General features: G+C 34.6%; 3 protein-coding genes across 3 annotated transcripts in view; all 3 read left to right on the top strand.

Moving 5' to 3' along the window:
• mag (myelin associated glycoprotein) overlaps nt 1–963 on the top strand; it is a 33,819-nt gene extending 32,856 nt beyond the window's left edge. The window contains exon 9 of the transcript XR_003675744.1: nt 842–963. The gene's annotated coding sequence lies outside the window, so the exon portion shown is untranslated. The remainder of the gene's footprint in view (nt 1–841) is intronic.
• A 7,339-nt stretch (nt 964–8,302) lies between these two features.
• LOC114477823 (hemicentin-1-like) lies at nt 8,303–24,066 on the top strand. Its single transcript, XM_028470446.1, has 9 exons — nt 8,303–8,430; nt 14,161–14,572; nt 14,638–14,951; nt 16,859–17,127; nt 19,072–19,342; nt 20,483–20,770; nt 22,077–22,182; nt 22,273–22,339; nt 23,462–24,066. The coding sequence occupies exons 1-9, from the start codon at nt 8,370–8,372 to the stop codon at nt 23,801–23,803; spliced, it is 2,130 nt and encodes a 709-aa protein (XP_028326247.1). The 5' UTR covers nt 8,303–8,369; the 3' UTR covers nt 23,804–24,066.
• Nucleotides 24,067–26,479: 2,413 nt separating this feature from the next.
• On the top strand, nt 26,480–27,616 carry LOC114477822 (interferon-inducible GTPase 5-like). The gene is given in 4 exon segments (XM_028470445.1): nt 26,480–27,044; nt 27,047–27,159; nt 27,162–27,551; nt 27,554–27,616. Coding segments are annotated over 4 exon segments (1,128 nt in total). The 5' UTR covers nt 26,480–26,482.
• The last annotated feature ends 99 nt before the right edge of the window (nt 27,617–27,715 follow it).

Here is a 27,715-nt window from a genome sequence, read left to right as displayed (position 1 = left end):
ATCAAAGCAATCAGCAGGCAAAACATGTCATGAGGAGATCAAAGTAAATTTCCTGAAAAAAGTTGTCTGCATAAATGAAACTTTAGCGTATTTGTTCTATCTTGTGTAATATTTTGTGTAATTTAGATTAATTTTTTTCTTTTCTTTTTTTTTATCATGTCTGGACAAGTATAAATTCCTGCGTTATAACTCAATCTTCATGACCATGACGCAGAAACCTCACGAAAACAGTGTGAAGGTTTTCAAAGGAGCTCAGAGACAGTTGATGTATTTTGTTCTGCTGACTTCAGAGGAAGACAAAGCAAAAAGCCTGGAAGAAAAGAGGAAATCCTGTTTGGAGGTGTTGGCAGAACACGGTGTGACGAAGCCTAAAGTTTACCTGGTTACACCCTCCACCTTGGAGATGTTAGATTTCCCCGACTTATTGGAGGACATGAGTAAAGAAGTTCCAGAGATCTCAGTTGTAATCACCCAGAAAAAAGATGCATTCAAAGCCCTTGTGTGGGCAGCTGCGTCGCTCTCTGGAGGAATGTCAACTATACCTGTTCCTTTTGTGGCGTCCATGGTGGACTCAAGCATCGCTGTCAGAATTCTGACCAAAGCGCAGCTTTCTCTGTGCCTGGACGACGAATCCGTGGAGCGACTCGCTCAGCAGAGGGGCCTAGAACCATCGCGGCTCAAAGGCCTGCGCATGTGTTCACTGTCGGTGGAGCGACAATGCCCTAATTTTAAACAACTGTATCACAATCAAACATGAATATTAGCATCCATGCAAAATGATACAAGTAAAAAAAATAGCATTATTAAATAAGGTTGAAAAAAAGTAGCCCTCTTCACAAAGGTGCCTTGAGGCATACGTGGACTTCTCATAAAATCTAAATCATTCCCCAGCAGATCGCCCTAAAGCAGCAACTAAACCCATGAAAATAACCACATCCCTCACAGCCACAGTTGGTCTCCATTATAACCTGACGGAGCTTGTTGTTTTAAAAAGGATGCCAGGCTTGGCGTGTCGCTCTGCGTTTGTGGCAATCAAGACCGAGTCTGATCATGTGACTCCGTCCCCCAGAGAGAATGGCAGCTCTAGGCAGGACGTGGTCCTGGACAACCCAGTGTTGTACTACAGCGCAGTCAAGAAGGACAAACAAAATCTGAGGAAGAAAGTGGTGAGACACGTTAATGACTATGATTGTAATGGAGGATGGGTTGGGTAACCATTCTCTTCCTTTTTTTAGGGTTAAAAGTTTGTGGTAAGGATATGACGTGAATGATTCAAATCCCATTTTAACCACTGAGAGTCATATGGCCCAGTAGCAGACCAGTAGCTCCAACCATGACACTGTTTTTCTCTTGCTTTCATCGCTTCTCTGCGTTTTTCTGTGTGTTTTTTCTCTCCCCTAACTCCTGCACAGCTTAAGACAGAGCTGTTGGGCTCAAAGTTTAACTCCATTCTAGAGGAGACAACGGTAAGGTTCCCCCCCAAATAAAATCCCGCATTTAAAGCACAAGCCACAGCGACAGATGCATCTCCTCGCCTGCTAGCTTCTGTGTTCTGTACTTGGTCATTTGTTTCCCAGAGTGCTCCCTGCATGGCTGCGTCATCGCTAACCCAAACTGCCAAGCTAACAATAAACATCCCAGCAGGGCCGGCTTTAGGTCTTTTGGTGCCCTAGGCAACAGTGGACTTTAGATCAAGACCTTTAGGTCAAGACAAAACAATGCAATTCTGCAACACAACAAACCTTTGAAAAATGAAATAACCTACTTTAAAAGTTAAAATAATACACTATAATACAATATAACATGTTCAGGTATAGTCCAAATGTCCTTTTTTAAATTATTATCATCATTTTTTTTTTTTGTCATTGTGGTAGATACACTGCTGTTGTGGTCATGTTCGAAATCAAATCAAATCAATCAAAACAACAACAACAATGGTGCGAAATCTAAAAGCAATGCAAAACAGTACAAATCAAAAGTTAAAATAAAATATAAAAGTTTCAGTGCAAGAAACTTTGTACTTTCCTGTTTGTTTTACCAAAAAAACACAATGTGCACACAACACATCAGAATTATACAGAATAGAACAAGAATTACTACATATGCAATGAGGGAGGTAAAATAAATCAAATAATAATCAATAAAATAGCATTAATTTGGGCAGATATTGCTTGTAAGCAGAAAATAAAGAGCAGGCTATCTTAAACTATCACTAACATCTCCAATGTTGTGTAAAACTTCACACTTCTGGACTTAATATTTATATTTAATTAAAATAATACATGTACAGTGCTTGTAAAGGGTGTGTTTCTTGCTATTGTACTTTTAAAAATTATTATTATTGTTCTTTTTTTTTGAGCGGGGGGTGGCGCAATTTGGCGCCCTAGTTGACCGCCTGGGTTGCCTAGCGGCAAGGCCGGCCCTGCATCCCAGTCTCCTTAATAGTACGTGGACCAGTAACTACTAACTTCATGGATTGATAGTCTGTCTCAGTCCTCGGCTGCTGGAGGTGTCGTTGGATACCTCTACGTTATTATCAGTAATGATGCTCATCCTTGTTTGTGTTTGCAGGGAGAAGAAGGGGATTACCAACCTGTGGTCTCTATGGCAGGATTGGAGAGGCGCGAGTTGAATTACGCCGCTCTGGAGTTCATTGGTGCCAGGCCCAGGGAAGGGACTCTGGGGAGGGGGGATGATGGGGGTAACTACACAGAAATCAAATCTAAATGAATCGCGATCCTTCCCTGATTCCTCGGCAGTGCGAGATGCAGTGGCTGGCCCATTAAACCGACTTCCTCTTCATCATAAACTGTGTAATATTTTTCTTCATTTACCCTTGACAATAATGACTTTTTAATGTCCCTTATTTATTTCACACCCTTTCACTTTGTTTTTTAGATTAGAACTGAAAGCAAACATAAAAGACAATTTCAAACATGTCAGGTCAATATGGGACGTAGTTATAGCAACCTTTGGAGTTATTTATTAAGCAACATTTACAGCTTCTATTTTTTATCATTTACAAATGTCTTTTTATTTGAACTTCATCTTTCATGTAACAGTCACTGTATCTGCTGCAGGTCGAAGCATCAGGGCAAGGAGAACCCAGGCTCATGTTCATATATTTTTATGTGTTTATCAAATGAAATCGAAACATTTCCTCTCTTTGTTTTTGTCAAAACAATACCAGATAAATCTGTGCATTCTGTCCAGGGTTGGGGTCAATTACATTTTTCAGTTACAATTACATTTTCAATTACCCATGTTCAATTACAACTCACTTACGATTATTAGAGTGACCAGCATATTTTTCAATTACAATTAATTTATAATAATTTTTTATCCTCAGAAAGTAAATTACAATTATGTTCTCAATTACAAAAGTTCAATTACAATTAATCAAAATTACTGAGCCTGAAATAAATAACCTAATAAAAAAATAACCTTCCTCTTGTGTTAGCTTTCTGTTAGCATCTCTTATGATAACGGGTCGTAAATCAGCTGTAAAATACACAAAACAATATTATCTATCATCTAATTTCTTTCCTATCTATTGGTTACCTTGTTAAGCTTACTAATCAATAGGTTTTATTATTTTTGGTGTGGGTATACCCCTAGATTTTTTAATTATTTTTCAAATGGCCAAATGTGGGAAAGCTTGGTATGAAACATATTTTAATAATTGTTCACTACATATGTGTAGAGCTGTACATAAACAATGTACATAAACATGGTTCCCCAGTTTTGCGTTAAATTATAATTAACAATTAGAAAGTCAATTATCTGAACTTAATTACAATTTGATTACAATTTCGACAGCAACCGATTAAAAAAATTACAAATAAAATTACGCCATAATTGTAATTAATTATCAATTACGCGATTACAATTATAATTGACCCCAACCCTGATTCTGTCTCAACTTTTCTGTATTTTATTGTGTTCTCCTTACTCAGTAATTGTTCATGATAAAAATGAAAACACTGTTGTCAGTTTTAAGAAGATTTGAGGAAGTTTTGCTAATTTCCTGAGTGAGGAGAACGTGAGGCAACACTTTAGCCAGCACTGAACGTGAAGGTCTCATACTTTCCTGAGTTGTCCAATTCATTTGATCAAGAAACAAGCTTTTTTTTTTGCTCGTAGATGGCCAAAAGTCTCTTTGGACAATGTGTGTGTGTGCTTGTATGTATTTAAACTGGGCAGAGAGGTCCTCACACTGCTGTTTTTGGACATTTTGGGATCACCTCACCTGATAGGTCAATGCTTTATTATGTCATAGTGTTTTCACAGATATCTGAAAGAGACACCCATGGTTTGCCAACTGGATTTGCTATTCAGCGGCACCTGATGATGTTATATTAAACTGCACTAACGGTCTAACTTGATAATGAGGATATCAGTGGTATATTAATACAATGTATATTAGTAAAGGGATGGATGCTGGGATTGATGGTTCGTGTTCTGCATGAATCTTTTGGTCAGTTTTCAAAGTTGAATTTCTGAGGCATGATTTGTTTCAGCCACTCTGATTGAACAGTGTCTTAATATGAGGTAATACAGTGTGATCAATGTCTGTAACTAGGAAAAGACGTACGGTAGTAGTCAAAGGTTACATCAGGTTGTTATTCCCGAATACTGAGGATTAACTTAAATAACATATTCCACATGTGTGTTATGTATACAGTATTTTTCAGTACTTGTTTGGCACAGGGGGCATTCCAACAAATTTTCAGCTGAGGCATATGCAAAGTTACTTACTGAAGGCCCAAACATGTTCCAACCCAAAACTCCAACATACTCTTTTCCAATTTTAAGGGGCTGGCATGTCCAGATAGGATGTAAAGCAGATAATTCTGTATATTCTGAGAGAGTAGGTAAAGTTTTACTACTATACCAAATTTCAGTTTCCTATGTGATTGAGTTCCTGACATATTGGAAGCTGAATATGGAAGAAAAATAAGCATGAGCAAAAATCGACACAAATCCCCCCCTCACTAAATCGACCATATCTCAAAAAGTTTTCATCCGATCAGACTAAAAATGTAGTGTGACTATTGAATAATCACGGTAAAAATTTCAGAATTTCTTCATTTGTGAAATGCCATGGAATGACCCACAGTTTTAATAAAAGTAAATCAATTTAAATTGTCTTTTACATCATGCACTATATTGCCAAAAGTATCTTCTGCCTTCACTTTGCATAGGTTGAGCAACCACTGAAATGCTCCATGATTGTTGGGTTGTGAGGCTAAATGCTGCCAATGGGAGGTTCTGGTGTAAACAGTTGCTTTTTATTAAATGTAAAAAAGTTATTTGGACGTGGATTTGTCAAAGCCTGGTTGCACGAACCAAGTTTTAGGAAGTTAGGAAGGTCTAAGGGTTCTGTGGAGGAAAACCAAACTCAAAATCTCAGCCTTGGTTTCTTTAAACTCCAACAGGTGGCACACTTTAATACCCCACTGCGTACAGTATTTTTTGTACCTCACAAGCCATGGATGTAGAGTATCTGCTTGGTTATGGAAGCCCGTTCCATGAATGACTTTTTCTGAAGATAATCTGACTCTGGGTACATATCTGTAGATGTATTATTTAAAGGTACTTTTGGTTGTATACTGCATGCGAAATTCCATTTGCTTATTAGAGCCTATACATAATGCATTGTTTGATTAAAATTTCTATGGCATACAATAATTTAGGTATTTTTGGGGGGGATTTCTTAAGGTTATAATACTTATTTATGATGCACAATATCTTCTGTAACTGAACTGAATTTGGCTACAGTGGTTGAACGAATTGATGAGAAAATATTTTCAAAAACCCCACAATTTTCTGAAATTTTTCAAAAACTTTTATGTCCCTCAAACAGTTCTGAGTTCTGACTGTAATTTAATGAATCTACACTTTTTATTAAGACATTGCTCTGTTCAATCATTGTTAAAGAAGGATTTAACATTTACTTTACCAGCTTTCATCGATCACACAAAACGCCACGTTATTGAACGCCTCATAGTTTTATGAGTATGTTTTTCCTAAAAAGAAATATGTATGTCTCACTCAACCTTATGTCACAGAGTGGTTTAATTGAAATCTGTAAGCCAATAATTGGTGTTATTTTTTTATTTTTTAATTTATGGGTGTCAAAGCAATTTACATAAAGTTTTTTTTAAACTGAAAATTCACACTGTTTTTAGTTCTTTTGCATTGATAATGTTTGCTTGCGGTTTTTATTTCAAATGAGCCTTTGAGCAACATCATCTGTCAACTGCTCCATGCAATTGTGAATAAAGTTTTAAGAAAAACATGAAAAGGACTTTTTTTTCTTATTTACTTTTAATATAAACCAAAGATGTGTATGTGTATCTCTTTTGTATGTGCATGATTCTCTTTTTCTTTAGGCTTTGTTTTTCAAGTGACTTTGACAAGATCACATTTACTCTAAAGAAGTAAAAATATAACTAATTGTTGGACAATATTGATGTGGGATTGATTTTTACATCTCTGTGTGGGGTTAGTACATTGGCTGTGTTTAAAATGGCATACTGGCGTACTATTCATACTACGTCTGACATCAGAATTAGTATGAAGTGTGTTTACATAAAATAGTATGGAAAGGTTGAGTACTCGAGAAACACCCGGATGTATACTATATTGGGACATTTGCACGGTGGGCACACTAGTCATACTCGACCGGCCAGCGAAATGTAAAATCATTTTGGGACCGGCTTCAAGCTAAAAGTCAAACATCCCACTTTCAAAACAAAAGCATCTCTTCTTGGCATCCATTAGTTTTTAGAACTTTTGTAAATAGGGCTCTTATTTTGAAGTTAATGGGAAGTTTTGTCAGTAGAACAATGGCGAGTCGACAGGAAATGTGTTTCCTTGAGTTTTGTGGATCAAATGTCCACATGTTGATATTCTACTTGGAGAATCAACAGAGATATTTAACCTCAGTGTGCTTTGGGTTTTTGTCGTTGTAGGTTTGAAATGCATCTTGGGAAACTTGGAAGTATACTTCAGTGGGAACAGTCTTCCTAACCATACTTATAGTATATAGTAGACAATACATACTCTTTGAGTTTGTAGTGCATAGTATGGATTATGACATTTCAAACACAGCCATTGTTTCCCTCTGAGACGGCCCAGCACATAGTGGCAGGATGTCAGATGCAGGCAGGCTCCGCCTATGGAAAGGCATAACTAAGTACTAAAGAGCTCTATGTGTAATTATTAAAGAACAGGCTATGTGGGGCAGGCAGCACACATACTTACTCTTCTGCTAATGCTAAAGCTAATGGAGCCTTGAATCCTCCTCGTGGCAGCTTAGTGAACAACAGGAGTGTCTCTAAAGGGCAATGGATATATGTTAAAGCTGTCATTCTTTTTACAGCATATTAAACTTATAAATTCATTTCAATTGAGATTAAAATGTGACGATTAAGATCAATGAGATTATCAAAACACTAGCTGAAAATTGGGACCTCAATAAAATATTAAGTAACTATAATGAACTGTTTTTTAAAATAACTGCAATAAATGTAGCAATATATAAGCAACGACATTTAGATCATGTTTGATATACTTGTACTTTGCCTCTGAACAAAATGAGTTCATCTAATCTTGTACTTTGAGGAACATGATCTCTATTTCAACCATGATAGGCTTTTTTTTCTTCTTCTTCTTTTTTTTTTTAAAGTGTAGTGTCCGATATTATGCAATATAATTTGTACAAACAAGTACTCAGTCAATTCCATTACTTGTGTTCAAATGAAGAAAGAACAGAGTGTAATTTCTTCAACTTTGTTTTTTTTTAATTGAAATGGACAAAAACTTGCTTATTAGTTCAAACTCTGTAATGTCTTTGTTATGCATTGCAAAAGGAAAAAAATGATACTCATGAGGGTATTTTTTTGTTGAAATATAATAAAATGGTGTCACTGAAGAAATTACACAAATCACCCATAACATTATGACCACCACTGATGGACATAACGGATACAATGGACAGCATGTGAAGCGAGATGTGGTGAAAGTAGAAATGTTAAGTTTTTTATTACTTTTGGTTGAGACTAAATCCCACATTTACAAAAGTTTGTTTTGCAGAACACTGAATAAGATATTTATTAGTTTTTCTTTCTCCTATAAGTATTGATTGTATAAACTGACACTAAAAGTCTAATGTGTGTATGCATGCGCTGTTTTATCAGTGGATCATAACAGGCTACATGTTGAGAAACTTCCTTTTTTATTCTTAGCCAGCGAGTGAATAGAGGAAGTTTGACTTCAGAGCAGAACGTCAGGAGGAAACAGAGACAAGTAGACAAAGATTAAACCAACCAACCTGTGCATCAGGAGTCGACTGTGTATTCACTATGTCAAAGATATTTGCTCTCATATGGATCCATCTGCTTTGCTTTTTGGGATGCAGCACAGGTATGCACATTATTATCTGGATTTATAAGGTTTTGTAACAATTTCATTCTTACCAGTAGAATTACTCGAGATATACCACTGCTGTGCTTCAGAATTCTACATTCAATATACTGTACAGTATTCATGTCAGTAATGTTGCAAACTCAATCATTCCGAATTGTAAATCCGATAAAAAGCTGTCAGTTTAAAAAAAATAATAATTTTGGATGTAAGCGGTATATATAGTAAGGCATAAAAATGGAAAAAAATGTGATTATTTATTTATTTTTTTTAGAAAAGGCTATTGCTAGCCTTTAAAAACTTGCGCAAACATGATGTGCACACTTGAAATGGGATGAAAATGCAGTAAAGCATGAAAAATGAGAAAAAATGAAAAAAAAAAAAAAAACACCCAAAATCAGAGGTAAGGCTATAGTAAGACAAAAATGAAAAAAAAATTGGATTGTTTTTTTCTGAGATAAGGCTATCATAACACCCTAAAACTAGTGTAGATATGATGTGCACACCTAAAATGGGATGAAAATGAAGTAAAGCATAAAAAATGAAAAAAAATAAATAAAAAGTTAGAAAAAAACAAACACCCAAAATCAGAGGTAAGGCTATAGTAAGGCATAAAAATGAAAAAAATGAAAAAAACAAAAAAACATTTTGAGATAATGCATTCATAACAGCCTAAAACTAGTTCAAATATGATGAGCACACTTAAACTGCGATGAAAATGCACTAAGCCATGAAAAATGAGAAAAAAGCACAAAATGAGAAATGTGGAAAAAAATGACAAACCCAAAATCAGAGGTAAGGCTATAGTAAGGCATAAAATTTAATTTTTTTTAAAAACATTTTTTTCTGATATAAGGCTATCATAAACACCCTAAAACTAGTGTAATATGATGCGCAAACAGCTTAAAATGGGATGAAAATGCAGTAAAGAATGAAAAATGAGAAAAATAAATAAAAAGTTAGGAAAAAAAAAAAACAAACACCCAAATCAGAGGTAAGATTATAGTAAGGCAATGAGATTTTATTTTTTTTTATTTATTTTTTTCTGAGATAAGGCTATCATAACACCCTAAAACTAGTGTAAATATGATGAGCACACTTAAAATGGGATGAAAATGAAGAAAAGCATAAAAAATGAGAAAAAATAAATAAAAAGTTAGAAAAAAAAAACAAACGCAAAATCAGAGGTAAGGCTATAGTAAGGGCATAAAATAAAAATTTAAATTAAAATTTGAGATAATGCTTTCAATAACGCCCTAAAACTAGTTCAAATATGATGAGCACACTTGAACTGGGATGAAAATGCACTAAACCATAAAAAATGAGAAAAAAGGCGCAAAATGAGAAATGTGGGAAAAAAAAATGACAAACCCAAAAATCAGAAGTAAGACTATAGTAAGACATCAAATTTTTTTTTTTTATTTTTTTTTTTTCTGAGATAAGGCTATCATAACACCCTAAAACTAGTGTAAATATGATGCGCACACTTAAAAATGGGATGAAAATGCAGTAAAGTAATGAAAAATGAAAAAAAATAAAAAAAGTAAGAAAAAAAAAAAACAAACACCCAAAATCAGAGGTAAGGCTATAGTAAGGCATAAAAATGAAGAAAAAAAAAAAAAAAAATTTGAGATAATGCTTTCATAACACCCTAAAACCAGTTCAAATATGATGAGCACACTTGAACTGGGATGAAAATGGCACTAACCATGAAAAATGAGAAAAAAAGGGCAAAATGAGAAATGTGGGGAAAAAAAATGACAAAACCCAAATCAGAAGTAAGACTATAGTAGGCATAAAAATTATTTTATTTTTTTATTTTTTATTTTTCTGAGATAAGGCTATCATAACACCTAGAAACTAGTGTAAATATGATGAGCCACACTTAAAATGGGATGAAAATGAAGTAAAGCATGAAAAATGAGAAAAAATAAATAAAAGTTTAGAAAAAAAAAAACAAACACCCAAATCAGAGGTAAGGCTATAGTAGGCATAAGAAATGGAAAAAAAACAAAAAAAAACAAAAAAAAAAAAAAGAAAATAAAAAAAAATAAAAAATTTTGAGATAATGCTTTCATAACGCCCTAAAACTAGTTCAAAATATGATGAGCACACTTGAACTGGATGAAAATGCACTAAGCCATGAAAAATGAGAAAAAAAGCACAAAATGAGAAATGTGGAAAAAAATTACAACCCAAAAATCAGAAGTAAGACTTAGTAAGGCATAAAAATAATTTTTTTTTTATTATTTTTTTTTGCTGAGATAAGGCTATCATAAAACCATAAAACTAGTGTAAATATGATCGCACCTTAAATGGGATGAAAATGCAGTAAAGAATGAAAAATGAAAAAAATAAATAAAACTTAGAAAAAAAAAAAAACAACACCCAAATCAGAAGTAAGACTATTGTGAGGCATACATTTTTTTTTTTTTTTTCTGAAATAAGGCTATCATAACACCCTAAAACTAGTGTAAATATGATGAGCAAACTTAAAATAGGATGAAAATGCAGTAAAGCATAAAAATTTGAAAAAATAAATAAAAAGTTAGAAAAAAACAAACACCCAAAATCAGAGGTAAGGCATAAAATTTAATTTTTTTAAAAACATTTTTTTCTGAGATACGGCTATCATAACACCCTAAAACTAGTGTAAATATGATGCGCACACTTAAAGTGGGATGAAAATGCAGTAAAGAATGAAAAATGAGAAAAATAAATAAAAAGTTAGAAAAAACAAAAAACACCCAAAATCAGAGGTAAGATTATAGTAAGGCATAAAATTTTATTTTTTTTTATTTTTATTTTTTTTGAGATAAAGCTATCACAACACCCTAGAAACTAGTGTAAATATGATGAGCACAATTAACCTGAGATGAAAATTCAGTAAAGCATGAAAAATGAGAAAAATAAATAAAAGTTAGAAAAAAACAAACACCAAAAATCAGAGGTAAGGCTATAGTAAGGCATAAAAATGAAAAAAAAAAAATAAAAAAAATAAAAAAATTGAGATAATGCTTTCATAACGCCCTAAACTAGTTCAAATATGATGAGCACACTTGAACTGGGATGAAAATGCACTAAGCCATGAAAAATTAGAAAAAAGCGCAAAATGAGAAATGTGGAAAAAAATGACAAACCCAAAATCAGAGGTAAGGTTATAGTAAGGCATTAAAATGAAAAAAATTTTAATTTTTTTTTTTCTGAGATAAGGCTATCAAAAAACACTAAAAACTAGTGCAAATATAATGCACATACTTAAAATGGGATGAAAATGTAGTTAGGCATGAAAAATGAGAAAAATAAATAAAAAGTTAGAAAAAAAACAAACACCCAAAATCAGAGGTAAGGCTATAGTAAGGCATAAAATTTTTATTTTTTTTTATTTTTTTATTTTTCTGAGATAAGGCTATCATAACACCCTAAAACTAGTGTAAATATGATGAGCACACTTAAAATGGGATGAAAATGCAGTAAAGCATAAAAAATGAGAAAAAATAAATAAAAAGTTAGAAAAAACAAACACCCAAAATCAGAGGTAAGGCTATAGTAAGGCATAAAAATGAAAAAAACAAAAAACATTTTGAGATAATGCATTCATAACAGCCTAAAACTAGTTCAAATATGATGAGCACACTTAAACTGCGATGAAAATGCACTAAGCCATGAAAAATGAGAAAAAAGCACAAAATGAGAAATGTGGAAAAAAATGACAAACCCAAAATCAGAGGTAAGGCTATAGTAAGACATAAAATTAAAAATTTTTTATTTTATTTTTTTCTGAGATACGGCTATCATAACACCCTAAAACTAGTGTAAATATGATGTGCACGCTTAAAATGGGATGAAAATGCTGTAAAGAATGAAAAATGAAAAAAATAAATAAAAAGTTAGAAAAAAAAAAAAACACACCCAAAATCAGAGGTAAGACTATAGTAAGGCATAAAATTTTTTATTTTTTTTTAATTTTTTTATTTTTCTGAGATAAGGCTATCATAACACCCTAAACTAGTGTAAATATGATGAGCACACTTAAAATGGGATGAAAATGAAGTAAAGCATGAAAAATGAGAAAAAATAAATAAAAAGTTAGAAAAAAAAAAAACAAACACCTAAAATCAGAGGTAAGGCTATAGTAAGGCATAAAAAATGAAAAATTTTGCAAAAAAACAAAAAAAAAAAAAAAAAAAAAAAAAAAAAAAAAAATTTTGAGATAATGCTTTCATAACGCCCTAAAGCTTGTTCAAAAATGATGAGCACACTTAAACTGGGATGAAAATGCACTATAAGGCATGAAAAATGAGAAAAAAGCGCAAAATGAGAAATGTGGAAAAAAAGACAAACACCCAAAATCAGAGGTAAGACTATAGTAAGGCATAAAATTGATTTTTTTTTTTTTTTTTCATAACACACATCATAACACCATAAAACTAGTGTAAATATGATGAGCACACTTAAACTTGGGTGAAAAGCGGTAAACGAAAAATAACAAAAAAGTGACAAACACCCAAAATCAAAGGTGAAAATGCAGTAAGGCATGAAAAATGAGAAATAAGTGGCAGATGAGAAAAAGTGACAAACACTAATAATCAGAGGTAAGGTTACAGTAAGGGATACACATTGGAAAAAGTTGGATTCTTTTTTTTTTCTTTGGAGATGCCAGGGATTGAACTATGAATCTCACATATGAACAGCGTACACAATACCACTGAGCTACTTATCCAGGGTTGCTAAGAAAACTAGTGCAAATATAATGACAACACTTAAACTGGAATTATAATGCATCAAAGCAAAAAAAATTAGAAAAAAGCAGAAAGTGTAAATTGAGAAAACATTTTCATACACCCAAAATCAGAGGTAAGGCTATAGTAAGGCATCAAAATGAAAAAAAAAAAAAAAAACAATCTGAGATAAGGCTATCATACCACCCTAAAACTAGTGCAAATATGATGGGCACTTAACCTGGGTTTAAAATGACCTAAAGCATGAAAAAAAAAATGTGGAAAAACACAAAAAACTATAGTAAGGCAAAAAAGGGGACATTTTGGAATAGCATATTTCTGAAATAAGACTATTATAAGACCTTAAAACTAGTTCAAATATGAGGATCAGCTTTAAACTGGGATGAAAAACCAATAAGGCATGAAAAATGAGAAAAAAAAGTGGAAAACAAATTTTTTTTAAAAAAAAAGTGACAAACCAAATTTCAGAGGTAAGGTTATATATAGTAAAAATTCAGGGATTTTCTTTTTCTAAAACTAGTGTAAATATGATGAGCACAATTAAACTGGTGTGAAAATGTTACAATTCTATGGCTTACACTTAATCAATAAAATATGTTTCATATCAACTTCTCCCACTACCTGTCAGTTCTCTTGAGGACCATCTTTAATATAAAATAACAATAAGAATATTTTCATGGATAAGGAAGCCTAACAAGGATTCGTTATCATACCAGATGCTAACAGAAAGCTAACACAAGAGGAAGGGTACGTTTATTAGGTTATTTATTTCAAGCTCTTTATTTGTGATTAATTCAATTTTAACTTAAGTAATTGAGAACATAATTGTTATTGACTTTCAGTGGAAAAATATAATAATTTTAATTAGAAAAAAAATCCAGTCACTGTAATCATAATTGAGTTGTAATGGAACATGGATCATTGAAGATGTAATTGTAATTGATTGTTGGTCTGACTTGCTGATACACATGCTCTCTCTTTTCTTCAGCCTCCTCAGGATTTTCAGGAGTAGAAAGTTGTGTCAACGACTTTTGTGTCACTCTCAGTGAACATGAACTAAGAGCAGAAGCTGGACTCTGTGTAGTGATCCCCTGCACCTACAGTGTTCCCAGCACGTTCACACCACAGCATATTGTTTGGTACAAGTGCAATTCATGGACTGAAAGATGTTATGACTCTGACATTATATTTCACTCAAATAAGCAAAACAATAAACCTAAGCAAGCATTCATTGGAAGAGTGTCACTTTTAGAGCCTGACATGCAGAAGATGAACTGCAGCATCATGATCAATGATCTCACTGTGTCAGACACTGGATCGTATCAGGTCAAAGTGATCGGCCGAATGTCAGGAAAACCTGAAAGTTTCATTTCCGACCAAAACAACTGTGAAAGTTACAGGTACAGTACACTAAAATATGTCTATTCTTCATCCATGAAAGTCAAATATCTACCCTTACTAACAGAAAATCTTTACAAGGGCTCCAGCAAACGCCCACACTGCTGATTCCAACACTGACGGAGGGAGAACAATCAACGCTCACATGTGTCAGTCCTGGCCTCTGCTCTGGATCTGATCCCGAAATCACTTGGATCTGGAGCGGACCGGGAGAAATAAACTCCGACAACCCCGGAAACAATATGGAAGTAACTACTTTCAAACAGAACTCAACTCTGACCTTTAATTCTTCAGCGGAGCACCACGGGGTCAACGTCACCTGCAGGGTCAAGTTCACAGGAAATATAATCACGGAGAAGTCCTCCACTGTCAGTGTGATGTGTGAGTGGAATTTATGATGCTTTAATATTTGAAATCTGGTGTGGTATTTCAGAAAATTTACTTTACTTGAAGCTTTGTTCATAAGGCTGACAATACGCTGGCATTATGTCATTAGCATAAATAAGGTGTAATAAGGGCTGTCGTTAAGTGTTGTTCTCTAAATGATGACACCTTTGGAGCTATGTTGGCATTTTTGGGGTTAAGTGGAGGGATAGAGTGGGGTTAGAGTAGAGATAGGCAAGTTTTATCACAGCGAGGCCACAAAAATGTGACTGTCAGATCCGAGGGCCACGTTATCAAGCATTTAGAATAATTACCAATCTGATCATTAATACATTAATACAAGAACAACAAAGGGTTCGTGCATGTGTTTTTGTTGCTGCTTTGTATATTTTGTTGCTATTTTTGTAATCATGTGTTCTTGGAGTCATTTTGTGTATTTCTGTTGTGGTTTTGCATGTTTTGGAGTCTTTTTGTGGTGTATTTCTTTCTGTTATTTGTTTTCTGTATTTGTTGTTTTGTGTGTTTCGACAGTCAAGTTGTGTATTTTTGTTGTCATTTTGGCATGAAAATTGAGGAAAAAAATGTTCACAATCAAAATCATAGGTAAGGCTTGAAAATGGTGAGCACTCTTAAACTGGGGCGAAAATGCAGTAAAGCATGAAAAATTAGAAAGATATTAAAAATGAAAACATTTTGGATTTTTTTTTTTGTGAGATAAGGCTATCATAAGACCCTAAAAACCACTGCAAATAACATGTGCACACTTAAAATGGGGGTGAAAATGCAGTAAAGCATAAAAATTTGAAAAAAAGTGGAAAATGAGAAAAAGTCACAACACCCAAAATCAGAGGTAAGGCTTTAGTAGAACATAACATTTTTTTTAAATTTTAGGAATTTTTTCTTGAGATAAGGCTATTGCTAGTTTCTAAATACCGGGCCGCACATTTCTGGTACAGTTGTTCTCGTAATGAACTCACAGAAAGCACCGTCACATCTTCAATATTTTTATTGAACTCTTTAAATTCTATAAACAACACCATTTGGCTTTTTGTCAAAGTAATAAAAAAAAAAAAAAAAGCAGCTTCAAGTTTAATTGAATAATAATCACAGCACCTGCTGGTTAAAAAGTGCAAGAAATAAATAAACTGAAAAACATCAACCAATTCCTGGTTTCATTAAATTAAGTGACAGCACCTTCTGGCTTTTTGTGCAAGGAATTGAAAAAACAACAATGGTTTAACTTTAAAAAGAAGCATAGTCACAAAAGGCCTACACCTGTTGGCTTTTTGTGCAAGACATTAAAAAAAAACACAACTAGCTTCAGTTTTTTTTTTTTTTGTTCTTTCTTAAAAAAAAAAAAGGCACAGTCACAAAATCACCACCTGCTAGCATTCTGTGCAAGAAATGAAAAAAAAAAAACAACTGAAAAACATGACCAGCTTCCGATTTAAATAACAGTATCAGCACTTGCTGGTTTTTTGTACAAGTAATAAAACTTACAACCTTACTTCAAGTTTAATTAAATATTAATCACAGCACCTGATGGCTTTTTGTGCAAGAATTAGGGCTAGAGGTTAGAGTAATGAGGGGTTAGGGTTAGAGGTTAGGGTAATGAAGGGTTAAGGTTCGTCGTTAAGGTAAGGAGGGGTTATGGTTCGTTGTTAGGGTAACGAGGGTTTAAGGTTCGTTGTTAGGGTAACGAGGGGTTAGGGTTCGTCGTTAGGGTAACGAAGGGTTAGGGTTAGAGGTTAGGGTAACGAACTACACTTAATGACAGCCTTACTGACACCTTATTCATGCTATTGATGGGTGTCATGTCATAATAATGACAGCGTAATGTCAGCCTGTATAAAATGTATAAAACTTCAAGTAAAGTGTTCTTAAATTGTTATTTTCTGTCACAGACATGAAAGAAGTTCAAATAATTGGGGATAAAAGCGTTAAAGAAGGGGACACCCTGAATCTGACCTGCACTGTTGAAAGTTTCCCTCCATCACAAATCACGTGGGTGAAAATGCAAAAAGGAACAAAGACTGACAGACCAGAAGACCGTTTATCTGATCTCCAGAGCAACAATGAAACCACCCTCCAGGAGGAAAATGAAAGTGTCATGTTGTTCATATCTAACACAACAAAGGAACATTCTGACGATATGTCTGCTTTGCTAAACATCGCATAAAAACCATGAAGGCAATGTTGACGTGGTAGTGATCTGTAAGTTGGGCAGTTATTTATGTCTCAGCAGCTCCACACTTTCTTTTTCTTTATTCCTATAGTTGTGCATTAGGTTTTGACATTTTTCAAAAATGTTGCCTTTACAGGTGCAACAGGTGCAAAACTCATAAAACCATTTACACAAACTGAGGAAGTTGTTTTGTTGGAAAACAGAGCAAAAGTAACCCTAACCCTAACCCTAACCCTAACACCCCAACCTAACCCGGCTCCCAAAACAAATCCCCAAAAAATGCATTTCAAGAAGCTGGAAGGAATATAAAGCCCAACATAAAACCCAAAATAACACAAGTACACAAATTACAAAAATACACTAAATTACTCCACTAAATGACACCAACCACTCAATCAGAATCAGAATCAGAATTCCTTTATTTATCCCAGGGGGAAATTGCTTTTGTTCCAGCTGCTTAAGAAAATATCACAAATAAAAGAATAAAAGTTAAACAAAGATGAAAAAAATTAAAAAAAACGTTAACAAAGTGACAAAAACACAAAAAAAAAAAACATTACTGAATAGCTCCAAAGGCACATAAACTGTCACAAAAATTGCACAAAATGACAGGAAAATAACAAAAAAAATTTAAAACGTGATCATGAAAGCGCACAGATCGACAACAGAAATGCAGAGAATGACAGAAAAATAAGCATAATTATAACAAGAACTAAAAAAAAAACCACACAGAATGTCTAAAAACAGTATTAATGCTCACATTGGTCATTATTCTAAATGCTGACATAAATATTGATAATGTGGCCCTTGCTGTGATTGAGTAGCACATCTCTGTCTTACACCATGGAAGATTCCATTACATTTTGGAGGAGATCGTAATTAATACCAAATAGTTCTAGGTCAGCTTCAAAAATCCAAAAATCCATTTTTCTCATCATATGCAAAATTTCAAAAATAACTGAGAGTCAAATGAAATTATTTCCTCAGTTCCCTATGTTTATTTTCATTGTGATTGGATTCATGTTGCGCGTTTCATAGAGATTTTTTTGCTTTTTTAAAAAAAATGAAAGTGGGGTGCATGCATTTTTACCAAGTGTATCATTATTAATGGTGATGGAAATTTGTTAAAAGTGTGAATGATCCTGGTTCAATGATCAGGATCATTGATCCAGAAAACTGACAATATCTGGACAAGTCTTTATTATTAAATCAAAAAAAACTAAAAACTTTTAAATTAAAAAAAAGTCACTTCAATCAAAAATAACTATTTTCAATTAAAGAATTTTTTTTAAATAAATGCCATTATATGGGTCTTAAATATTTTTTTTGCATTTGAACACTTTTTTTTCTTTGACTGAAGTAAACTTTTTTTGATAGAAAAGTGTTTTTTTTTTATTTATTTATTTATTTTTTATTGAATAATGAAGACACAAATCTACCTCCAAAGAAAAGAGGAGGTTTTGTTCTTAACAGAAGTTTGCGCGCTCTCTGAGTCCTCTTGTTTTTAAAGCATTTAGTTGACTAACATGAATCTTCAAAAGTGTTTAAATTTTCTTTCTATTATAATAGTTTTTTGGAGTTTTGTCTGATGAGAAAAACACTTCACCCTATTAGCTTTGGGTGACTGTCAGATGAACACAATATCATATAAAATCAGACTAATTCTGTCATGGTGCATGCTGTTTTTTTTTTTTTGTTCTATTACCCAACTTCCTTTAATCTCATCTGACATTACAGGCTGTCAAAACGAAACAGGAAGTAACTAATAGTGTAGATGCTGATAGGAATAGTAGTCAGGTTGTTGTATGTGGGTTCTTAGGGCAGAATGAGCCTTGTTTTATCTCGTAAACTTTGTAAATATATCTGAACTTGCTTGAAGTGTCTTTTGTATAAGTTTGACCTCCTTGCAGTTGAACTAACGCTAACATCTCTTTATGCTGCTCAGATCACAGACACCCTTGGGTGGTTGGGAATCCCACTGTAATGAAAGGAGATGATGTTAATCTCACATGTGGGGCTGAGAGCTTCCCACCATCTTCTATCATTTGGACTAAAGGTGGCTCCAACTTAACCCTGCAGAGTGGACAAGGTTCACAATCACTGGTGATCCCTAACGTGACGGTAGAAGATTCAGGACTTTATTTCTGCACAGTGAAGTATCTGAACCACACCATGGAGCTCTGTGCTGAAGTGGTCGTGACCTGTAAGTGAGCAGCTCCAAATGCTCAATAACACAAAGACTTTCCTGTATTTGTATCAGGGTTGGGGTCGATTATAATTGCAATTGCATAATTAAATCTTAATTACAATTGTCACATAATTATAATTGTAATAGTAATTGAAAAAACACATTGTAATCGTAATTGAATAGTAATTGAGTTCAGATAATTGAGTTTGAAAATGGAATTGGCATGGAAATTCTCTAGAATTCCTATAGAAACAATGTTACAGTTTAATGTTTAGCTAATGCTAGGTTAATGCTAATGTTTGGTAATGCTAATACTAGGCTGATACTAATGCTAGCTAGTTTAATGCTATTGCAAGGCTAATGCTAACACTATGCTAATGCTAATGCCATGCCCTGCCCTGCCCTGCCCTGCTATGCTATGCTATGCTATGCTATGCTATGCTATGCTATGCTAATTCTAATGCTAATGCTAATGTTAATGCTAATGTTAATGCTAATACCAATATTAATGCTATCTAATGCTAATTTATTCGAATTTATGCTAATGCTAGTTCATGCTAATGATAAATATTGTTAATGCTAAGCAAATGTATTGTGATGCAGGCCAGCACCTGCATTCTCACCTGCATTTTCTTCAGGAAATGTAAATATTCTAGTTAAAATATGTTTCATATCAACTTTTTCCACTAGCTGTCAGTTCTCTTCAGAATCAGGATCATTAAAAAATAAATATAGGGGTATACTGACAGAAAAACGGCACAGACGCCCCATCAAAAATATTAATACCAACATTTTCATTGATTATGAAGGTAACAAAGAGAGATAAAACACATTAAATGATAGATAATATTTTTTAGCGTATTTTACGGCTGATTTAAGAGCCGTTATCATGATGCTAACAGAAAGCTAACACCAGAAGAAGGATAGGTTTTATGGGATTATTTAATAAAGGCTCAGTATATGTGATTAATTTAAATCGAGCTTTAGTAATTGAGAACGTATTTGTAATTCACTTTCAGGTGGAAAATAATAATTGTCATTTTAATTGTGACTGAAAAAAATGCATGTCACTGTAATTTGAATTAATTAAACATGGATAATTGAAGACGTAATTGATCCCAACCCTGATTTGCATTTTTTTTTTAACATGTGCAGGGCTTTCAGAGATTCAAAATGACTCCAAATGTGAGCTCAATGCAGCAGGGCTGTTGACCTGTGTTTGCATCTCTGAGGGGTTTCCGTTACCCACCATCACATGGCCTCTACTGAGGGGCCACGAAGAGCACTCAGTGATCACCACTGTGTCTAACTACACAGTCAGCAGCACTGTCACCCTGGCTTTGAAACATCACAACAAAACAAGTGTTGAATGCATCAGCAGCAACGACAACGTGGAAGCACGAGGAAACCTCAGCATCCAAACGAAGCTGTCTTCAAAAGAGGGTCTGCATGTTTGAATGGAAAACGACTCTTTTTAAAGTCAACGTGATACTTTAGAGCAGTGGTTCTCAGCCCACGACCACCAAAATAAAGGTGTCAGAAACCGGGGACCCCCACTGTAGCTGAGGGTGGTTGAACTTGAACATTGAAGAACAGTCATGTAATTTAAAAATTAGGAACAATTAGTTTAAACTGGCAAATAATGGATAAGATAAATTGTAAATGTAGTTAAATTGACAAAAAAAAAGCATGAAATATGGTGAAAAGATGTTAAAAGTGACATTAATGGGTCAATGTATGCAACTCTAAGTGGAAAAGTGGTGGAAAAGGGTTCATAAATGCTGAAAAAAATCTTGAAAGTGGAAAAAATGTGCAGAAAAGGCAATGAAATTTGATGGAGAAATGGCAGAAATGGAAGTAATCTAACAAAACGCATTAAAAGGAGATAAAATATGACAAGAAAAAGTGATGAAAATAGGTTGAAAAATGGCAAGTTTGGTGTCATTGCAGAAAAAAGTAAAAATAAGCAAAATTGGGCTCAAATTGTAAAATATATATATGTATATATATATATATATATATATTCTTAGTTTCTTGAAGTAATCTGGCAACCCTCCCAGTGTCTTATAACCGCAAATTGGGTCCTGACCCCAAGGTTGAGGACCCCTGCTTTAGGGGTGTCAAACTCATTTTAGTTCAGGGACCAAATACGAACCAGTTTGTTCTCAACTGGGCCGCAGATTATAGGTGGAGGAACAAATAGAACAATTTTAACACAATTTTGCCTTAGTTTTCAATATTAGTTTAAATTATTTCAAAAATTCATGATTTTGTTTCCAGTGTTTTGTGTAATTTAGAGGAATTTTGTGGAAATTGCAAGATTTGTGGAAAAATTGATTGCATTCATGTGATATAAACAAAGGGAAAATTAAAGCCCTGAAAAATATTGTGATGTTTCATTAAATTGGTTAATTTGAAATATCTACAATTGGATTATTTGGTAATTTGCACAACAATTCATGTTTTCTCTGTCCTTTTTACTTTCTCCTGCGGGCCGAATTTGATGCTCTAAAGGGCCAGATTTGGCCCCCGGGCCTTGAGTTTGACACATGAGCTTTCAGAGAGTTCACCTTGATTGTAATGCTCACACATTACTGACAGAATCCAAACTATTTCACACATATTTTAAACAAACTGTAATATTTTAAGGCCACAAAAGCGCAACAAACAACAACAAATGTGACAAATTCAAATTAAGATCCTTGTGAATTAAAATCTACTTTTCTTGTGTTTCTGCATCAAACTGCAGATCATTCACTTCTGCAGTTGGTTTCAAGACCTGAAGTCATCATTGCTTTTCTGATCGGGGTTCCTTTGTCTGTCCTTGTTTTTGTTTTGGCAATAATCGGCTACAGGTAAATTCTCTTTTGTTCAATCAAATGAGTCTAGCGGTCATCGGTTTGCATTAGTCTTTAATACATGTCAAATAAAATGTTTTGCTACAGACGAAAGAAGAAGACCTCAAAGAATTCCGATTGGACGGTGGAGCTGAGCAGTCATGACAACCCACAGGTGAATGGAAGGGTTCTATTGTTCTCAAGGTTAAAACGAAGATGCTAAAATACATTAAATTGTATTTCTTTACTTTTTTACATTTTAATTACCTCATTTCTGAGACATTTTAAAAAAAAAGTAACTTATTTGACATTAAAGTATTAACAATATGTTATTGGTTCACATTGGTTATCAATCAGAAGTCATCCCAACTAAAAAGAAATGGCTTAATACTGACAACTGGGTCAGATTTTGGGCGGCCCCCAAATTAAACACACAAAATGAGTCCAAAAACATATTAAACAACAACAAAAATACATTTTAATAAAAAGACCAACAAACAAAATTACCGAAAAATACACCAAAGGACTCATAATAGACAAAACAACACCAAAACTCCAAAGAAACACACAGAATGACTCCAAACCACACAAAATGAGAGAAAAATATACAAAACGACAACAACAACAAAAAACACAAAAATGACCAGAAACTACAGCAACAACAACAATGTATTAATGCTCAGATTGGTCATTATTCTAAATGATATGAAAGTTGCGATCGCATCACATAATCACATTTTTTGACCCCACTGTGATAAAAGTTGCTCATCTTTGGCTTAATAGAATAAAATAAATGTATTTAATGGAAGGAATGACTTTCAAATTAAGACTGCAGACAGGAGTATGTGACAGAAAATGGAAAACACTAATCTGAAAATATATTATACTTACTGTCATAATCAATGATTCTTATTATGTTTTTACCATCTTGTTGTTTCATTTTTCTATTTCTACCTCCTTGGAATAACCAATCTATCCATATGTAATAAAAAAATAAATAAATACTAATATTATTTTTTATTATTTACTGTATGGTTTTTTTCATCTGTCAGGGGGATGAATTGTCTCAACAAGATGTATTGTTAATAGTTTTTAGCAGAAGACACCAATATTTCTATCCAGGAAACACCTGAAAAATAAAAAAATGATACAAAAAGTGTTGATTGTATTAAACATGGGACATTTTAATAATTCTAGTTTACCATATGATACCCCCCCCCCCTCTACTCTAACATTTGGGTGGGTTGTGTCCCTTATGCCTTGTCATGTGTACACATGTTTTTCCTTTACTGTGTAGATCTTAGGACAACATGATGAAGATGAAGCCGTGGAAGCTGCAGGATCTCAGGACTCAAAGGATGTGAACTACGCCACCCTGGATTTTTCCAAGATAAAGAAAAGGAGTCCACAGGAGGCGGCAAGATACCACGAGAGCACCAAGACGGAGTACGCCGAAATCAAAAAAGAAGTGACAGGTGTGAGGGAAGAGGAGAGTGGAGATGAAGAGGAAATGTTGGAGGAGAATGAAGAAGAGAAGATGATGGAGATAAGGATGGAGAAAGAAACAGAAAATGGTGCTCCGAGTGAGGAGGTGGAGGCCACGTACTGCAATGTGAAGGAGGTCATCGGTGAGATTTAGGGACTGTTGATTGATGCAGTGATAAGAACTGAGGCCAGGCTTCGCTTTGAATGCTGAGTCATCATGACCTTCAACCTTTATTCTTTAGCTGTGTGAACACATTCACTACTCTCAAAATAGAATCCTGTTTATTTATCTTATAAAGACATTATTTAAAGACCAAATGGCTGCATTTCAGTGTTTGCGTTGATCTACTGTAAATAATCCAAATAATGCAGACATTTTCCAACATTCCAAACTAAAGGTTGGACAATATATTGTGCGACAAGAAGGTTCAGATTTATTTTTTAAATCCACACAATCGACTGCACATTGTTATGTATTCCCATTGATCTTGTTGGGTTCTTTCTTCTTTTTTACTATGGATTTTATATTTTGCTCAGCGCTTTGAGATGACATTGTTGTATTTTGCGCTATATATATAAAGTTGAATTGAACTGAATTGAATTGAAAATGTCTTGCCCGTAGCAAGTATGTAAATACAGTATGTTCAGAGTTAAAGTCAAATAAGAGCATGGTTATTTTTCCAACACTGATTTTTTACAACTTTTTTTTACTTTCCAAATAAACTGTATAGTATCGTTATCCAGAGCTTATTATTGTCTAGGTATCGTATCGTAACTGAATATTCAAAACTAATGTTCTCTTTTCATAATTTTTCAAAATAAAAAAATAATTACACTTTGTTCTTCTTCATAATTCCAGCAAGTTTATTCTGTCTTCTTGTTTTTAAATGATAAGTTACGGTTTTAATTATTCAGAAAAAAAAAAAGTTTTCTTTCTTATGAAAGATCTCGTAAGGATACATCAAAGCAATCAGCAGGCAAAACATGTCATGAGGAGATCAAAGTACATTTCCTGAAGAAAGTTGTCTGCATAAATGAAACTTTAACGTATTTGTTCTATCTTGTGTAATATTTTGTGTAATTTTTTATCATGTCTGCATATTTGTCAAGTGTGAGTGCGATCTTTTTGAAAGTGTCTATTAGTACAATTTTTAGGGTCAGGGTTAGGTTTAGAGTAAGGTTTAGTCTTAGTCACGTGACCTAAACGGGCCAAATATGGGCGCTGCATACGGATAGAATGTCGGTATATTGATACGGCAACCATACGGATAGCCACTGCCAATCTTTTTTGTGACATCTACGCATGATTTGTTCTTGCAAAAAAAAAAACATGTCTGGAGGCACTGGTATGAAGCACCTTTTAAAAATAAACCTTTTTTATTTGTGTTTTTGTGTTTGTTTGTATGGTTTATATGGACCCTGAGTTTAAATTAAAGGTATCTATCTATCTTTATTCTTTCTAATTTAGATTTTAAAAAGCATGAGACTTTTATTTGTTCAACTTTCTTTTTTTAACAATGTTTGACAGATTTTCCAATTTGTTACACTCTTTATTTTATTTGTAAAAGCTGTTTTTTTTGACAACGAGGTGCAGACAGTCAGATTCAGTCTTACGCTCTTGACAGATGATAAATATTCGCAAAAAAAAAGCAGAAACACCTTCCGTTGTAACCTTCAAAAGTCTAAAACAAAGACTTCATATCTCTACGAGTCCTAGCTGTGTTTTCAACATGTGTTTATGATGTTGCAGGATGAGGCGTGAAAGCTGTTCTGTATGCATGTGTGTGCTTAGAGGTTTGGTTAAGGCTGAGGTAATATAGGATTAAATCCTTCCAAGAAGCTGCAGAAAGACTTTAAATAGATCAATGTGAGACGGTCCGCGGTGAGGAGCAGAAGAACAGACGTTTACACAGAAATCACTGAAAGCTGAGAGCTACTCCTGCTCCACACCTGCAGGTGAGTGTGTGTGTGGGTGAAGTATTAGAATTAAATACATAGACCATGTCGAGATGTGTGCCAACCACAATGTGTGTAACATATACAATACCTGCAAAAATGATTAGTAACATAATTGATAATAATTGAAATTTGCATCAACGTGTTGTTTAATGTTGTAATTTCTTGATAAAATCCAGCCGGCGGCTGCATTCGGCTTCATTTTTGCTGTAGTACCATACATGAACTGCTGGGTGCAGGTGTAGCTTCACCATTACAATTGCGAAGAAGAACTTGCGCAACAGAAGAAGAACCAACCTAAAGTCTTAAAAGTTGGGACCATTTCACTGAAAACTTATACTTGTATTTTTTAAAAGAACAACAATAAATTTATATATATTTGGGACAGTGACTGTGGTTTATGGCAGCGATTCTCAACTGGAGGGGTCGGGACACAAAAAGTGGGTTGCGGACCTGTACTGGGTGGGTCGCAGACAGCTGGTCAAAATAAAGAAATACTCAATGTCTCTCATGTTGGACTTGTCTTTTATTTTGAAAGAACATTTTTGACAGGCACGCTGGGAAATGCATGTTGCACAGGAAAATATATACAGTAGATTTATGTTCTAAAAATGATTATATACTGTTTTCAATGGCTATTTTGAAAACTAAATTTGGTTGGTTGAATGAAAAAAAAAAATGTGGGTCGTGATTTAATGACAGTGGCACAATGTGGTTCCCACAATGAGACCAGTTAAGAATCCCTGTTTTATGGCACTTAAAATATTTGTATAATATGTACATTCATTAGGAATTATGTATTTTTCTAATTAATTTGGGAAAACTGTAACAAAATTTTTTCACAAGTCTTTTCTGTTTTTCCTCTCAGTCCTCTGCGATGGCGGAAGTGCTTCAAAGCCTCAGTCTTCTTGAAACCCTTAAAGAGTCGATGGAGAGCAACAGATTATCAGAAGTAAAGGAAGCAGTGGAGGACCTGCTGATCAGCAGGATCAATATAGCCGTGGTGGGGGAGCGTGGGGAGGGAAAAGCTTCCCTGATCAACTCCCTCCGTGGCCTTGCACCTGGTGATGAAGGTGCAGCTCCTTTTCCAGCTCCCGTTGGCCCAGAGGAAATGATAGGCTACCCCAATCCTAAACACCCTGATTTCCGGCTGTGGGACCTTCCACCAGTTCCAACAACGTCTACTTTTGAACCAGAAGCTTACACGGACAAGTATAAATTCCTGCGTTATAACTCAATCTTCATGACCATGACGCAGAAACCTCACAAAAACAGTGTGAAGGTTTTCAAAGGAGCTCAGAGACAGTTGATGTATTTTGTTCTGCTGACTTCAGAGGAAGACAAAGCAAAAAGCCTGGAAGAAAAGAGGAAATCCTGTTTGGAGGTGTTGGCAGAACACGGTGTGACGAAGCCTAAAGTTTACCTGGTTACACCCTCCACTTGGAGACGTTAGATTTCCCCGACTTATTGGAGGACATGAGTAAAGAACTTCCAGAGATCCGAGCCCAGGCTCTTCTCCTGGCTCTGCCGACATTGACCTCAGCTGTAATCACCCCAGAAAAAACGATGCATTCAAAGCCCTTGTGTGGGCAGCTGCGTCGCTCTCTGGAGGAATGTCAACTATACCTGTTCCTTTTGTGGCGTCCATGGTGGACTCAAGCATCGCTGTCAGAATTCTGACCAAAGCGCAGCTTTCTCTGTGCCTGGACGACGAATCCGTGGAGCGACTTGCTCAGCAGAGGGGCCTAGAACCATCGCGGCTCAAAGGCCTGCGCATGTGTTCACTGTCGGTGGAGGTAACCAAAGGTGAGGTGAAGAGCAGACTGGCAGCAGCAGAGAAGGACTTGTCCACCGTGTCGTCAAATCTGCTGCAGATGGCGATGCCGAGGCATGCTCGCTGCGCTAGCCGCTCATTCGCTGCTATGCTACAGGCGCTAAACGCCGGCCATCCGATGAAATGGCTGCAGATGCTGAAAAGATAGTGGCTACAGCTTCAGCAAAAGGGAAATGAAGATGAATCCAACTCTTGCAATCGTTTATATCTCTGAAAAAGAGGAACTAATCGTTTACCTAAAACAATGAATGGAAAGTTTTTAGTGCCTATTCAAAC

The sequence above is a fragment of the Gouania willdenowi genome, chromosome 16 (assembly GCF_900634775.1).
Source record: "Gouania willdenowi chromosome 16, fGouWil2.1, whole genome shotgun sequence".
Lineage (NCBI taxonomy): Eukaryota > Metazoa > Chordata > Actinopteri > Blenniiformes > Gobiesocidae > Gouania > Gouania willdenowi.
This window is presented reverse-complemented; position numbering and strand designations above follow the sequence as displayed.